This window comes from Anas platyrhynchos, chromosome 6, assembly GCF_047663525.1.
Source record: "Anas platyrhynchos isolate ZD024472 breed Pekin duck chromosome 6, IASCAAS_PekinDuck_T2T, whole genome shotgun sequence".
NCBI lineage: Eukaryota > Metazoa > Chordata > Aves > Anseriformes > Anatidae > Anas > Anas platyrhynchos.
The window spans coordinates 2,438,642-2,455,345 of record NC_092592.1 but is presented as its reverse complement, the minus strand read 5'-3'; the positions used below and the strand labels follow the sequence as shown (position 1 = coordinate 2,455,345).

The 16,704-nt window shown below is 49.4% G+C and overlaps 1 protein-coding gene and 1 pseudogene across 1 annotated transcript; both read left to right on the top strand.

Annotated features, from left to right (window-relative positions):
- LOC140002777 (zinc finger CCCH domain-containing protein 11A-like) overlaps positions 1-6,789 on the top strand; it is a 34,022-nt pseudogene extending 27,233 nt beyond the window's left edge.
- A 116-nt stretch (positions 6,790-6,905) lies between these two features.
- On the top strand, positions 6,906-16,554 carry LOC113842163 (zinc finger CCCH domain-containing protein 11A-like). The gene is made up of 7 exons (XM_038181600.2): positions 6,906-6,992; positions 7,512-7,736; positions 7,967-8,043; positions 8,729-8,921; positions 9,562-9,731; positions 10,146-10,207; positions 10,752-16,554. Exons 2-7 carry the CDS (start codon positions 7,529-7,531, stop codon positions 11,017-11,019), a joined length of 978 nt encoding a protein of 325 aa, XP_038037528.2. The 5' UTR covers positions 6,906-6,992; positions 7,512-7,528; the 3' UTR covers positions 11,020-16,554.
- The last annotated feature ends 150 nt before the right edge of the window (positions 16,555-16,704 follow it).

Sequence of the window (16,704 nt, the reverse complement as noted above, 5' to 3'; positions counted from 1 at the left end):
TCAGGTTCTTAATACATCAAAGCATGAAAAAAAATCCCCAAATAAAAGCCCTCAAACCCATCATAAGAATTATGAATCATTAAAATGATATCCATAATAGTACTAGCAGGTTGTCAGTGTGGTATTTTAAAATTCAGCAAGGCCTTTTGTCTTAAAAATTAGGCAAAGAATCTGTCTCCTAAACTACAGATGACCAGAAGCAAATGGTAGCCTACAGAAATCTCCATGAGGTGTGGAAACTAAACAGTCACAGTGCATTACAGGCTGAATTATTTCACTATCTGTATGTCCTTCCAATTAATTGTTTTAATTGGCATTGGTTAACAATGGGCTTAATTTGCAATTTTACATGACGCAGGAATATGTCCTATTTGAGCATTAAAAAAAAGGTGAAATTAGACATACTTTGAGCTCATAGCGATCCACAATAACTATGTAGTCTGTCTCCGTAGGGACTTGTACAGTGTTCTCATCACTTATCTGTTGTTGGTCTTCTTCCCAAGAACGTTCAGGAGTCACCGCTTGAAATGCCCAGGAATCTGGAAGGTCACAGATTTCTTCAGTCAGGTTTTCTGTTTATCTAGAATACAGTCTCAGTGAAGTATCCTGTACCTGCCAAACAGTCTCTTTCTACAAATACAGAGACAGAATTGTTATCGTCTTCACTGAGAAATACTTGGCTTCTCCCTTCTTTCTAGCTAAAGTCACTGCTCCATAAAAATTAGAAACTAAGACAAAAAAAGCAAACAAAAATACCCACAAACAAACCAAAAGCACTAATGAAAAGCTTAATAGTGGAAAAAAATAGTCATGTTGCCAATTCAGGGCTCAGAGTCTCAGAGCGCGTGGTGAAAGGTGACCCCCAGCTGGCTGCTGGAGGAAGCTGAGGCAGCGTTCAGCTCTAACCTTTGCCTTCTTGGCTGGCATCTTTGCACTCCTGCTGTCAGTGGGTGTTGAGTGTCCTTCCTCCCAGCCTCAGAACGTGCCCTCAGATGTAGGCAGCGTTTAGCAGCTAGAATTCACTCCAATATAAAGAGTACAAATCATGCGTTTTCTGCTTTTGCTTTGGAACTCTTAGCTTGAGGTTTTCCTGCAGGCCATGAGGTTTCTTGCAGCAGCAGGGATGAGTTCTGTTAGCAAGAGGCTGTTCTGTGCTTCGACTGTGGGAAGATGAATGGTTACCTGTGCACCGTGAAATAGAACTTGACACCTAGCACACCGCACTTGCAGCCTGTGGGGTGCTTTAACAAGCAGGTAAATCAGCAGAGGCTGTTTTGCAGCCGGGGTGATGCTGGGTGATTAAAAAGCAGGGGCAGAACAAGGAGTTTCTAGTGTTTGTTCTTGCTTGTCATCCGACTCTCCACTTCCACTGTTCGTTAGAAAAAAAAAAAAAACAAAAAACAAAAAACAAGGGGTAAGCATCTTAATATCTTTATTGTAAATGGAAGGCACAAAACAGACCAGCAACAGAGACTGTCCAAGAGAAATACTTGGTGCTTTATAAACAAACAAGGAAGTACCCTTAGGTGGGTGTGATAATCCTTCTCTAACGCGTTTTTGGAGTGCAAAAATAGATTTGTTCCTTTCTTGCTCTTCTCTCCAGGACAAAGGCAGAATAGCCAACTGCAAAGTTAGACCAGGGAGGTCAGTTTGTTCCATACTGAGAAAGACAAGCCTGTAAAACAAACTAGACAGATTTTCTTTGTGTTATTTGTCTTCCTTCAGCAAAGGCAAAGCTTATGCCACTTGTTGGTGTGTATTTCCAGAATTTGGGAAAAAGGCTTTGCTCTCTTTGAGAGACTGATAACTTGATTTGATTAACTGAAGACAGCTGGAAAACTGTTGGTTCCTCATTATTTTTCACTTGTTACTTTCTTTAGGGTTACTTTTCAAAAGAAGATTTCCCTGCTCACAAGCCAGTAGAAGACTTTCAGCCCAAGCAAGGGTGAAGACAGCTCTCTCCAAGAGCAGAGGAAGTCCCTGTGGAGAGAAGCCGAGCTTGTTAGCAGAACTCGTCGTCATGTCTAAACAAGGAGACGATTGCTACTTCTATTTCTATTCTACCTGTACCAAGGTATGGCTGGCTTTCCTTTGCTTTGCTTTTTTTCCCCATTTTTTTCAGGAAGGAGTAGATTAGGAGGAGGAAGCACACTGGTCTTTGGTTAACTTGAGAACCAGATAGATTCTGAATTCAGTTGTAGCAACATTAGGCAGCAGCATGGCCATTTTTGAGGCTGTACTCTATTTTCCTTGTTGGTTTCCTTTTGGTTCCAGGGAGACAAATGTGCCTACCGCCACTGCGAAGCTGCTCTGGGCAATGAGACGGTCTGCAAGCTGTGGCAGGAGGGTCGTTGTTTCAGGAATGTCTGCCGATTCAGACACATGGAAATTGACGTGAGTGCCTAACGATGTGTTCTCAAAATCAATCAACAAAAGCATTTTTCAGTGCCGTAGGTGTACTGATTGTGCTTTTGCAGGATAGATTCGTTTGCTTCAAAATCATACTGGTTTCTGTTACCAAGAGAGGGGGTGGGAGGAAGCAGAGGGAAATAAAATCAATGCCTTAGGTGTGTCTTAGCAATATATATATATATATATATTTATTAGATGCTGACAGTTTTCTCAACAGATGCAGAATAGCTGTTAAATAGACTGCTAAAACCTGCTGGAGCAGGGGGGTAATAAACAGGCTGTTCTATCGTCATGGGAGCAGGCTTGATAATGAACTCTCAGGTCTCTTCTGACCCACAGTCCTTCCGATAACGCTGTTCTAGCTGCCTGGGGTAGGAAGTGGGGAAAGTTAAAGGTGCAGAAGAACTAAGTCTCCAAGAAGTAGTTCTAGACAGGGTTAACCTAGGCAATTTCAGATGTTCTTTTTCCCTCTGAATAATGCTAGTATAATCCTAGGTGTATTAGTTTAACCCACCCTCAACTGGTGTCTGAGAGTGCCTATCTTCTCAAACTGAATGATGACAAATCTAAATGTGCATAGTGGTTGCAGCTTATGCAAACTTTGTGAATATGCCCAGAAATACTCCACTGAACTGAGAAACTGACCTTTGGAATGATGTTTCAGCACTGTGTTGTGACAGCTGTCGTGATCTGGAGCTGTGCATCTCTTTGCAAGCCTCAGGTGCATGTTATCTCGAGCTTTTCTTTCTTTCTGTCTTCAGAAAAAGCGCAGTGAGATTCCTTGCTACTGGGAGAAGCAGCCGGGAGGCTGTCAGAAAGCCAACTGTGCTTTTCATCATGCAAAGGGACGTTACATCGATGGACAATTCTTCCCACCAAGCAAGAGTGAGTTAAGGTCCTTTTTCTTGAAGCGCTGAAGACTTAATTTGGAGTATTACTTAGTGGGTGCCAATCCTGTAGGGGGCATCAGGTAACTGTTCATTTGTGAGTGCAGGAAAAGGTCTGCAGTCATAGGTGTACTGCACCGAGTGTACTGCTGGTGTTTGTTTTCTGCTTTCGTGCTCAGCTTCTCTTGGCTTTGTGTGATGTTTGCCTTGCAGTTTGCTTCCTGTTGTTTCATCTTTTGCTGGGTGGTAGGGAGATGTGTTGTTGTTCGAAGGGAAGTCATTGTTGACGGTGTAAACAGTGATGGGATGGGCAAAAGGAGATGATGAATTCATTGTCTGTGTGGGTTATCTGCCTTTCCTACCACCTCTTTGCTAAATTGTGGTCAAAGTTTTAAACTGCCATATTACTGATGATCCTCCTCTTCCTCTAGCTACACTGCCAAGTCCGCCTGAGTCCGCGGACGATGATTTGAAAGTGGCTCAGATGTCACTGCAGCAAAAGAAACTTTCTGTCCAGTCAAATCCCTCTCCACAGCTAAGGGGGTGATGAAAGTGGAAAACTCTGAAAATGTCCCAAGCCCTACACACCCTCCAGTTGTAATCAATGCTGCAGATGATGATGAAGATGATGATGGTGAGCATGTTATGGTTCTTGGAAGGAATTTGTGCTGTAAATGATTGTGTAAATCTTTGGTTCTTGAAGGAATCTGTGCTGTAAAGGAATGTAGAAATCACAGATGGCCTGAGGTCTGACTAGCGATAGGGCAGGCAGTGTGGCCAGGTCACTGGTGGCTTTGTCCGGCAGTCAGTGGACAGAACCTGAAACGTTGGAGGAAAGCTTAGAACCACTCCTGGCTTTAGCTGGTCTGTTGTGTAAAGTTCTGTGTGAAACTAGGAAGGAAATTTCTTTTTTCTGTCTGAAGAGCAATGTGTTGTGTAGTAGTTAAATCTGCAGAGAGAATCTAGAGTCCTAGATGTTTTGTCCTAGTGTATTCTACTTAGGAGTTTATCAGGTCAGTGTAGCTCTTTAAAAAACAAAACAAAACAAAAGAGCAACAAAGTTTTTTATATGAAGCATGGGCTGAAGTGTCACTGCATGAGCTACGTAATCATGAACAATCTGGTCTATGCATAACTGAATAGATTTTTCCCCTTCAGACCAGCTTTCTGAGGAAGGAGAAGAAACTAGAACTCCCGTCCAGCAACCAGCTGCGAAAGGCAAAAATGGATTACGGGTGATTTCCACTCGCAAAGGCAGTTCTACTGCTACTAAACAAGGTATTCCAGCACCTTAGTAGGATAAATCAGAAGAACTTGACAGTTAACTCAAAAGCAGTGTGGTGTAAAAACACAACAAAATGTAGGGGTGCTGAATGGACTCGGTTATTTCCATGATCTCATTTCTGCCATTCATACCATCACGTGCCCATTGGGTCAGAAAGGTGAACTCCTTTTCTTTACTTTTGGAGAACAAAACAGGGCCACAGCGTGGAGTTGAAATGGCTGCACGTGCAGCCTTGCAACCACTGTTGATAAACCATATCTAACGATAGAGGGATCTAATATGGTGTAAATGGATTAAAATTAAAACTACATTTTTAAGCCTGAAGGATGATAGGGGGGGCAAAATGCCCTTGGTTCTCTGGCTCTTTCACTTGTGAGGAGTGTTGACAGGCTTTATTCTAAATACTTCAGAAAGTTCCTGAGCGCTAAGAAGCCTGAGGACCTGTGGTCCCTCAGTTAGTGCCTCTAAGCCAGTCTCATGAACTGTTTCCTGTTTTCAGAGGGCAATCTGAATTTTGGAATAAAAACACTTGAGGAAATCAAATCTCAGAAGATGAAGGAAAAAAATAAGAGACACGGTGGTGAGTTAATATTCCCTACTTTCTTATCCTGTTCACGGCAGGTGATGGTGCCTGGGAGCTGCTTGAGGGACAGACTTCCATTTTTAGCTGGGGGCATCAAGCAACCTGATTCTCAGCCAGCTGGTATTCTAAATGGGAGTTCAAAGGGCAACCAAAGGCAAATTAGTCACCTCTCTTATTTACATGCTCTGCTTGCTGTATTTTGGACAGTAACAAATAATTTAAAGTTTTTTGTTTTTTGTGATAGTTTTTTATGTTGGATAAACTTCCTTATGTTTTGGTTGCTCTGAACAGAAGGTTCTTCAAGATCTTCTCTTCGTCCCATTGATTCTATGATTTTTCCTGCTCCAGAAAAGGAAAACGTCCGGACAGTGGTGAGAACTGTGACACTGTCTTCCAGGAAAGGTAATAGTGAATGCTTTTGTTTTGATTTCATTACTCCCAAACTGGAGGGTTAAGCAATAATTAAAACAATTCACCCATGTTAGCCTTCTGGTGCTGCCTTCTGTTCAAAACGTGCTTTTATGCTTAAAGTCCCTGGTTGTACTGGCAAGATTTGGTGCTCAGGTTAAATGCAGTGGCAGGAGAAAAAAAAAAAGTGTCAGTATGCAAATAGGGGGGTAACTGAAAAACAGAAGAGTAACGAGAAGAAAGAGCTGTAGAAGACAGTGCTATATAAGAAGCAATTTCTGAAGCATTAAAGAGGCTGACAGTGGCAGGTGTGGACACAGTATGACAGGAGTTTGTGTATACATTGTTTAGAGCTGTGCAAATGCCTTTGAAAGGGAAAAAAGTGTGGAAGTACTTTTACTCGTAGACATTCACCTTCGAAAGGACTATTTGTCAGCATTTGTACCTAATAATATTCTGCTTGCTTATGCAGCTTTGTTCTGCACAAAGTATAGCTGTCAAGCAGACTCAGATTCACTCTCTACTATCTCAGCTGGAATTTGAAGCAAGCACTGAGACTATTAATATTTTTTTTCTATGTTAATTATAGTTAAAATATGAGTTTATGTGGTTTAGCTGTCAAAACAGTGTCTGACATGGTGGAGATGGGCTAACAGGATAATATTTCTGTTGGCTACTGGTTTCTGTGAAATAGAAAAAAAAAATCCCTTTTGTTTTAGGGGAGGAACCTGTGGTTCGACTAGATCTTGCTGATAGACAAGGAAAACAGAAAGCCTCCGCGGGTAAGAACTTTTTATGAGCTGTTACGTAGGTGCTGCCTTCTATATATGACTGCATTAAAGAGTATTTTTGATGTATGAAAGGCAAATACGTTGCAGTGGAGATCTGTGTTGACTGCAGAAATGGCCAAAAAAAAAAATCATTTATCAGCTGAAAGGCAATTCTATGAAAATATGCTTGAAAAATAGAAGCTTATTGTTGACTGTTCTCAAAGCTTCCTGCAAAGAAAAGTTCTTACAATATTCCTTGTTTTCTCTGAAGACGATGTAAGCACCCTTCCAGTGAAGCGCCGCCTTGCTGAAAGGCTGGGGAAGAAGGTAGAGGCTCCGGGAAATGCTGACAAAGCACCCAAGAGAGATCCAGGTACTAAACAGGCATCTGGATTGGATTCCTGGGTTTTGTATTTAGTCTTTCTGTTTGTCCTTTTCCAGTGATGTTTCTTTTTGCATGTTGGCTGAGGTGGTAATCACTGGGATTCAAAGTTCCCTTTCCTGTCTTGTTTTGCAATGTGAACCTGAAGTTGACATTCTGCAGCCTCCCTAATTCGTTCTTGAATTGAACTGTTTTGCAGTTCAAGTTGCCAAGTCTCTGAAGGACAGGCTGGGATTACCTCCTAAACAGACCAGTACTGAGAGAGGTAACAGCTAGATATTAAATATGCTTTCTCCTCCTTCCTTTCCATGAACTTGGACTGCTTTCATCCATCCCTAAAAACTAATTGAAACGAAAACAAAGAACTGATGCCTCTTGCTTGAGTGCTGAAGCTCTTCTGACAGCCACTATCAGAAATCTGGCTCTAGGTGTGTGTTTCTTTTCTACTTGTGCCTTGTCAAGGTTTTTAGCTGCTTCTGTGAACCGTTCCGTACAATTAGAATAGAACCACTGCCAGGAGCAGGAATTTGAAATGCAGTCTGAAAAAGTACTAAAGTAAAGCAGCATTTCTGTGTAGCAGTTCTCTCTGGATAGGGCTGGTCTTCAAAATACAAGTGGCTCAGAGGAGGAGGAGAATGTTGTTCTAAGGATATTGTTCTAAGATGCATTATTGGGAACACTCAAGATTAGTTTTCCTTAGTGCTCTGACAAATGTTGGAGACTGAAACTATTGCTGGACTCTCTTTAAATGTTGGTGCTTCTCCTCATTTCTTGATGATGACAGGGAAGGCTGCTAAGCCGATGGGAGAGATCCATGTGAAAACACTGGAGGAAATCCGTCGTGAGAAAGCTCTTCAGAGACGCGAAACTCAAGCCAAAGCCGAGGCTGAAGGGCATGGTAAAACTGAAGATTCCAGCGCAGGGGCAAGACCTGCTCGTGCAGCTCCCTCAGCACAACCCGGACCTGCCCCAGCAGAGCAGAAATCTTTATGGAGCACAAAACTAACAGGTGCTCCATAAACAGATGCTTTAATGCCTGCCCCAGTGAGGTGCTTCCCATCTTGAGCAAGTTCAGTTTGCTCAGGATCTGCTTCATGGATAATTGCTGAATGGATTGCACATTGTAGCCTTTCTCTCTCTCTCTCATGGGGCACAAGGAAATAAATGCACATTGGAAACAAGTACCCAGCTTTCTTTATTTCTGCCGTTGACCAAACTTTTTTTGGTCTTCTTTTTCAGGTGCTTTAAAAAAAGAAAAGAAGGCAGTGGAATTGAACCAGCCTTGTCCTAAACTTTCCTCTGTACCTGATGTACAGGTGAGTCCTCTGTGAAGACACACATACATTCGTACAATTTCTGATCATTCTGACAAGTTTGGTTACTCACCGTGTGCCACCCTCTTGAGTGTGTTCTTACCCTTCAGCACCTGGTAGGAGCTGCAGTGCAGTCTAAATCCTATCGCCAGCAGCATTTCCAGACAACTCTGTACTCCTCAAACTTGGAATCAGTCTGTTTATACCACAGCAACAAAGAAACCCTGTTAGCACCAGCTGAAATCTACACAGTTATCGTGGAGGGAATTCTTTTTGTTCTTACTGACTTGATCTGTCAGACATGAAGGATTTAATGCAGAAGGCCAGAGTTCTGTGTTCAAGGAAATCAATCTGTCAGTGGATACTGTCTAGGGGAACTTGTATGACTTTCTGCTGCTTAAAAAGAATGTGATAAATAGATGTACAGCAGAACACCCTAGCTGTTTAAAGAAGCTTGCCATAGTGGATATTGCAGATATGTGAGACTGTGTCCATAGTAAAGCATGGCTCTTGTTACAGGCAGAATTTTAGGGAAAAAAAAACACAACAGTAACCTGAACGATATTAATATGCTGTTCCACATCAAGACCATTTTGGAGGGATTGCTGATCAGATTTTCTTAACGAAATCTCCACGGATTATTCTTTTTTTTGTGTCCTATTCATGCACTACTTTTCTTTCCTTCTAGCCCACTCAGCAGAGTGGAACTCGTAAATGTCCAGAGAAGAGCTTTGAAGAGAGACGGTGGGAGAAGTGGCAACAGCGAGAACAACAAGAGAAGCTTGGGAAGGAGGAAGCTGCTGTCAAATCTATTGCTGGCTTCTTTCATACTGAACCAGCAGGGAAAGTGGCAGCTCAATTTCAGGGCCGGGAAGCTAAAAGTAAGTGTTGAAGGTTAAGAGTTACTTAGGTTGTCTTCTGAAATACAGACAGAAGATGACAGTTCTCATGCTGTAACTCTGGCTGGGTGCATTTTGCCACGCAATGCTACGAAGTGAAGTGTGGACTTTCTTTTTCTTAGTTTGTTTCTTTTCCGGCCAGCCAGATGTTAGGTAAGGAACGGGAGACTAGAAAATGACACTACAAATTTGGACTTTGTAGAACAACTTAACTGTGGGACATCACTGCAAGGAAGAGGAAGCTGGTACAACAGTTGCATACGCTCTTGTCCTACTCTAACTGCTGCTTTTCCCTTTCCTAGAGGGAGCAGGACTTGAAATATAAAAGCTGTCTATATTTGTGAACCTAGCTTGCACTTAGGATTGCTATGTGTCTGAGGTTTCCCTTGTCCTGGATTCTTATTTACTGTAGCTATTCGGTTTCTTGGTTCCTTTGTATGGATTATTGGTAGACAGAGTTTACTATGTGGAAAACATTCCTGAGAATCCAGGCAATGGCGGTGCAATTCTGCTGGCCAAATGCATTTAACTGTGTAGAAGGACTGTGGAAATGATGAAGAGAACCTGGATTTTTCCTGAGGCAGAGCAAGGCTGTATCAGTTCTCTCTTCCTTTTACTCTAGCCAACTTGATGACATCTGCGAAGCCTTCGGGTGGGAAAGTCACTTTCCCCAAGAAGAAGGCACTGAAACGTAAGGCACCTGGGAGTTATCCCTCTGCCATAGCAGCTGTGGAACTCCGGACTGCCTTGGATGCTGACATGATGGGACCTCCAGCCAAAAAAGCAGCCATGGTAAGGCCAGGGGCTAACGCAGAGATGGATCCCTTGTTAAATTCCTACCCTCCTCTAGGAGAAAAGGTGGAAAAGGCAAACGTTCTGCAGGCCTTCTGTTTCCTTGGAAATCCAGTAGCTGTCTACAGGATGCTTGTAGAACCCTTCTGTATTTATGAGCTGAATGGCACTCTTTAACCGGTACTCTGATGCTGTGATTTCTCTGGTGGGGGGGATTTTGTCCATGAATGCCATGTTCTTAAAAGACACAAGATCATGAGTAACCTCCAGGTGAATGTGAACTTTCTTCAGGAGCACCTTGGTTTTGTATTTTGGCCACGGCTCCGCAATGCCAGAGGAGAAGCAGTGTGGAAGAAAAAGCTATTAAGGAATCTTTTACCCATGTGTCATAAATACTGTTTTGCTGCTTTCTAGGGTGTTTCAGACGTGCCGGAGCACGTCCCAGCCATCAGACTTGAAGAAAATGCCCAAAACAGGTGACAACCCCAACTTGTTCTTTTTCTTAATCAGTGTATATCCCCAGGGAAACATAAGTTCTGTCACATGTGGGAAAAAAGGAGGGTTCTGAGATAATTAAAGCCCAAATCCATCAAAGGAATAAGTCACCTGAAACCACTTTCTAGCAGCTAGCAGGATTGCTTAATTAGGCTTTCTTTAAATGCTGCAAGTCAGCACAGCTTTCCAGTGACTTCTTGGGTTGTCTGAATACCTGAACGAGGAGGAGGTGAAGTTCTACTTCCTCGGGAGGTGATAGATGAGGAGTAGTGTCCTCTGCCTTTTGGTCCTCAAGAATGCCACCTCAACTCCAGGTGCCCTGGCTTCACAGATAAAGCCCCAGACTGAAAAATGTACCTGGTAACACATCGGGCTCTAAATGTAGCCCTGGGTTGATTGATAACAATCCCTGTGTAAGATTGAAGCGTAGGAGGGCTTGCCTACAGTTTTAAGAGCCGGTTTGCAGAAAAGGGATTTCCCGTTAAGAAATGGCATATCCTGATTGTTCTTTCTTGCTCTCCCAAGACCTGAAGTGCGTCTTGGAAGCCCGGCAAGACTAGAGGAGCAGATGGAGATCGATCTCGAGACCTCGACCTCAGCTTCTTCCCAGCTAGAAGAGGCACGGACACGCCGGCTGAGTTCCACAGGGAACGCGCCCTTATCTGCGGATGAAGATTTGGAGAAGCTACTTTGGGAAATCTCAGGAGGCAGACTGGAAGCCGAGATTGACTTAGACCTAGGGAAGGACGAGGATGAGCTCCTCCTTGAACTCTCCGAGATGATTGACAGTTGAACTGCGTAGTCCTATGGTATATTTAAAAAAAAAAAAAATTGAAACTGTTCTTCTTGTTGGATACCCCGAGGTGATCCTTTTTCTAACTGAGGCTTTGCAATGAGACTTAAAGCACAGTCCGAACGGGTAGAAATTGGCAGGATCTGCACTCAGTTGTCCTAAATTTCCCTGCTGGTCAGAGTTAAGGGCTTGTGCATCCGTTCTGTAACTATAGGTGGCTACCTTCGCTATTGAGAGGACAAAGCACTTCTTTTGGCACAGAAAGATCTCCATTGGCACGCCACGGTGGCTGCAAATCGATCTTCTGATGGAGCGATGCTCTGAAGGCTTAAACGTAAAGCTTCTTCCTTCCTCCCCCCTTGGCACAACTCGATGTTGGGCACATTGTGAAGCTTCGGTGTTCTGATTTCTCGGACAGTTGATAGCCAAATCCTGGAGTTACTATGTCAACTCTTGACTTTTACTCGTGTATGCCATTGTTTTGACTGTACCCGTGTCAGATGATGAAGCTGTAGGGGTGTGAGGGAGCAGAATCGTTATTCCAGTGTGTTGTGGACCAAGCTTGCTGCCAGGACTGGGGGTGGGGGTCATCCCACCCAGCCTTACTTTCAGTTATCAGGGATGATCAAATGGTGAAAAGCAGCAGCTCTGCCATGCAGCTCCGCTACCCCCACTCCCTTCTCTTGTGCTGTACCAAAGTTCCCCCAGGCTTTGGTTGGTGCTTTTTGCTGGTGTGAGGACTCCGGGGCGAGAAGTCGGGACTCTGCCGCAGTCTGAAAGGGTAACCCCTCCTTTTTAGTGGCTTTTTCTTGCTTACACATTAATCTTACAGACCAGGCTGCCACTTACAAGGAACAAACCCCTATTTTTAGGGTCACAATTTTATTATAACCTTATTATTGCCACATCAGGGCCCAGGGACCATCTCTGGAACCGGGAGCAGGGCCTCTGTGGCAGGTCCTGTCCCAACGGACACAAAGGACCTGGTTCCCTGCAATGCGGACTTCTTAGATGGCGAGGCCTTATTGGAGAGGAACAGCCCTCCTTTCAAATTCCCAAATCCTCATGCTAGGAGATGAGGCCTGAATGTTAGAGTCCAAAGCCTCCTCTTTGGGTCCAAACACCCATCTGGAGGGATCAAAGCATCACTTTAGGATCCAGACGGAGGAAGCGGGCTGCGCTGTGCATGATTTTTAGGCCCCAGCATCACATATTAGGGCAGAAAGCCTCTTCCTTGGACTCTAAAGCCTTGTTTGAAAGGATAATTCCTCCTTTTTAGTGGCTAATGATTTCTTGTATCCCCCTAACTCCCTCTCTCAGCCATCCAACCCGCAGGGCTCAGGACTTGTTGATGCTCTAAGGAAAAGCCTGAGGAGACAGAGAGCTGTGTGTCCAGCCCACAGGGCGCCGGACAACAGGCTGGCCAGGACAAGGAGACAAAGAACAGGCAGGCAAACAGCGCGAAAGAAGCAGGAAAGCTGGAGGAAGAGGTTCTGCCTCTGTTCTGCTGCTGGCTGGAAAGCGGATCTGAGAAGGGACAGCCTCGTTCGCAGCTGCTCGGAAGAGAGCCCCAGCTCGTGTCTGGAATGCTCTGGTGTCCCCAAGGCTGCCAGCACTGGGAACAGCCTGTTTATGGCGGTGCCTCCCCTTTCCTGGTCTCGCAGAGAAAGGGAAGCCCATGCAGGACCCCGTTGGGAAGGCCTGCAATGCCATGGGAGGGCCTGCGTGCTGGAGCAGGGCAAGAGAGCGGGGACAAGCGGCAGAAGAGGCTGGAGAGGGGGGAAAGGTGTCCGCAGGTTGCTTGTAGCTTCTCCCTCCCCTGGCCACTTAGCGCGAGGCGAAGCACAGCCTGGACACTGGCGATTCGGGTGCAGAGCTTTACTCAGAAAAGCTGCCGGACGGCTGCCAGTCCTCACCCCCCCGCTGCCCCGCACGCCGGGGGGGCCGCCCCCAGCCCTGGCAGGAGGGCCGGGACGGTGGTGGGGGCCGGGGGGGTGGTATCCACGGGGGCTGGAGGGCGCTGGGCCGGTCGCGCTGCAGCCGGCTGGGGTGCGCTCGTCCAGGCCCGGGTGGCGGCCGCTGGCGCTGGGCCCGTCTCGGTGCCCGGGCTTCTGAGGCTGCGGAGAGGCGCCTGCGGAGAGAGGAGGCTGGGCAGCACCCGGCGGCCACGCCGCAGCACCTCACCGGCGGTGCTGCAAGGCCAGCGGCAGCCGGCCGACGGGGAGCTGGGGCGAGAGACGGCCGCTCACTGCTGTCTTCTCCTGCGCAGCCGGATGACCCCGCAGCACAGAAGCGTGCTGAAGAGCAGGGAGCCCACGATTGCCGCCGCGCTCACGAGGCAGTGCTTGCGCACGGCGGCACCGGCCGAGGCACTCGCGCTCCTCTCGCCAGCCGCACCTGGAGGAACAGCTCTGGGCCTTAGCGCGTCCTCGCGCTGCTGGGCAGCCTGCGGGAGCTCTGGCAGTGCCGAGACGGTCGCTCTCCCGCTGCCAGCCTCTCCGGGAAGAAGCTGCCTTGCTTGCAGCAGAAGGCGCCGCTGCCATGCTCGCGGCTCCCGCTTACGGGCTGCTCAGTACCTGGATTCTCTTGAAAAAACTGGAACACCCCGGTGTGGCGGGCTTCTCCGGGCTCCGAGAGCACTGCCAAGAAGGAGAGAAAGGGAAAGCCTCAGCACGGCTTAGGCACAGAGGATGCCGAAGGACGGGCGGACAGACGGGCGGATGGAGAGGCTCCCTCTGCAAGTCCGTGCAGCCCCCTGGGCCGCAGGTCACAGGAGGGGTCCCACTCGCTGCTGCGGTGCTGCTTTGGGCCCCTGGGGACTTGGGCAAGCTGCGGGGCTCAGGTGCTGCGGGAGGTACGCTCCGGTACGGGTCACGGGCTGCAACTGGCTGCGGTGGGAGGCAGGCGATCCCCACCCACAGGCACAGAGGCCCGCCAGCATCTCTGGCACACTGCTGGCGCTGAGCTCCGCGCGCCAGAGCCCACAGCCCTCCTGCAGAGCGCTTCCAGGCTCCTTTGGCAGCACCTGCTCTGTGCTAAGCGTGCCACCGGACGGCAATTACCTGGCGGGACGGTCGCTGGCGCTGCCTCTGGCGCTCCCTCCGAGCCTGGCAGCGTGTTTCCCCTGGGAAGCGCCTCCTTCTGCACAGCCTCTCCGTCCGCCCCTTCGGCAAGAAAGCGGCACAGTTGCACTGGGAGCAACCACTCCTCAGCAGGAGGATGCTTCTAGCTGCAGCAGGCGATGCTTCTCAGCATGCACACGGCTGTAGCCAGCCCCTCAGGCTTCCCCGTGCAGCACACCCACCCTGTGCTCCCTCCAGTTCCTGCAGGATTTCCTGCAGGATTGCCGAGGTCCTCTGGGAGCTTTGGCCTCTTCTCGCTTGATGCCTTGCTCTTCGAGGACCCAGCGCGGAAGCTGGAGAGCCGTCGCCTACAGCCACACCTGCAAGCAAACACAGAACAGAGCAGCTCCCACCAAACAGGGCGGGATGCTTCTTCCCATCGCGCAGCTCCCACAGGGGATTGCTGCATGGCCCTGGGCTCTCCCTCCTGCCCAGGAGCCTCTTGCAAACAGGCAGCAGGGGCCTGCAGTGCCAGCGTGCCGGGACAAAACGAACGAAGCGTGCGTGCAGCTGCCCAGAGAAGGGCCTCCCCAGAGCTCAGCCCAGGCTCGAAACTCAAGCCCACCGTGCCCGCTGGCTCTGCAGCACGCTTGGGGGCGGAGCGGCTGGCAAAGACAGCTTGGCAAGGCAAAGCGCCCCAGGCGTGTCACCGAGCCTGAGCCCTTCCCTCTCTGCTGTCCTGCGCGGCTGAGGCCAAGGAAGGCTGAAGGTCCATTGCACGCGGGCAGCAAACAACAAGGGCAATGCTCGCTCCTCCCTCCCGCTGACTTACCTGGGGGATCGCCCTGGGGCACGAGGACAGGACCATGCTCGGACGTCCCGGACAAATCACCTACAGGCACAGAGCAAAACCGTTGCCAGTGCGTGCTGGGAGCTCCTTCTGCCCCAGCGCCCTGCGGTGGCTGACAGAGGGGCCGGGGCACGGCGCAGGGCCCAGGAGCAGGGCGAGCTGGCGGAAAAACACCCGTCCCCGCTTCTTGTGGAGAAGAGCCCACTGGCCAGGGAGAGGCTGCAGCACTGCTCAGCTGGCGCAGAAAGCCACCAACAAACCCCAAGGAAAGCAAGAGCCACACCGTAGCCCACGTACCTGTGGGGTGCCACCCAGTCTCAGGAGCAGGATTCCACGGCGCAGCTGGAACAGCACGGCCTGCGGGCACAGATGGGGGCCAGGACAGGTGAGGAGGGCTTCCACTGCGTGCTGCAACCAAGTCTGCCCTCGGGAAGCCCCCCCAGGGAGCGGACGACCCCTCGGAAGGGGGTGGTCTGCCTGCGCAGGACCTCCAGTCGCCCGCGGACCAGTGCTGCTGCTTTGGAGGCAGGGGACGGTGACAACTTACCGCTGGGCTGCCCCTGGAGCTCCACTCCAGGACCCAGCTGAGGAGCTGGGGAAGCGCTGCCGAGCGCATCGTCACCTGGAAGCAAGCAGAGAGCAGACACGTTCCCCTTGCCCGCTGTGCCCCCGAGCACCCTGCAGTGACGGAGGGGCCGGGGCACGGGGCGAGATGCCCGAGGCTGCGGCGGGGCTCAGGGACCTCCCGACGGAGGAGGGCCGGGGCAGCGCGGCGCATGGCTCGGCTCACAGGGGCCCCGGGGAGGCTCAGCCCAGGCTTCGGCCCCCAGCCCCTCCGGCGACTCGCCCGCATCCGGCCCTGCCGCTGCCTCCGGCGCTGGCGCCCACCTGCTCCCAGCGCTCGCCTTGGCATAGCCCAGGCATCCCGGGCACACAGCACGAGGAGGAGGAGGAGGAGGCGGGTGGGGGCCGCAGCCCCCCACATCCGCCCCATGCTGCCACCGCCGCGTGAGTGCCGCCGTTGGGGCCGGCACAGAGAGGTGCCCGTGGCCTGGCACAGCGTCACAGCGTGGCGCTGTGACCTCATGGCCGCACCCTGCTGGCACAGGGGCTGCATGCATGGGTTGGGGCTGCGTGACATCAGCCACAGCCGCAGCTCCACTGGGCCACCCGCCCTCAGTGTGGAAAGTGGCCTCCTCCTCCTCCTCGTTGCCATCAGAGCTGGCCAGCAGCATCCTCAGCATCCTAGAGGCCTTGGGTCTGTACGATTCAAAATAAATACATAAATAAATAAATAGAAAACAAATAAAAACAGAAAAGGAAAAACAGAAAGAGAAAAATGGTGTTGGATCCTAAAAGGCTTCTTTGGTCCCTCAAAGCCTCTGGGCTGCATGGTCTGAAACCCAAAAGGACGCTCAGTGCTGGCCAGAGTCAGAGGGGGCAGATCCTTCCTCCGGGAAAATGGTGAAGTGGAGAAAGGCAGCACTCCAGCACGCTCCTGCTGTCCCAACAGGGTGCTGGTTTTCCTCAGGTGGGCAGCCGAGTTCCAGCACGGCCGCTCTCTCCCTGCCCCTCCTCCAAGAGGCAGGAGGAGAAAATACGACAGACACATGGAGCTTGTGGTTTGAGATACAAAAAGTTTAATTAAAGGGAAAAGGGAGAGGGAGGAAAAAAATGAAGGGACGGCAGGGCAGGGCAGGGAAGGGAAGGGAAGGGAAGGGAAATGGGGGAGACCGCGCGAAAGGCCAGAGAGAGGGCAAAAGAGCGAGGCCC

Coding starts and splice junctions, on each gene's coding strand:
- LOC113842163 (XM_038181600.2), top strand. CDS start 7,529: ATGGGAGAGATCCATGTGAAAACACTGGAGGAAATCCGTCGTGAGAAA. Junction 7,737..7,966: donor ATGGAGCACAAAACTAACAG/GTGCTCCATAAA, acceptor CTTCTTTTTCAG/GTGCTTTAAAAAAAGAAAAG. Junction 8,922..9,561: donor TCAGGGCCGGGAAGCTAAAA/GTAAGTGTTGAA, acceptor CTTTTACTCTAG/CCAACTTGATGACATCTGCG.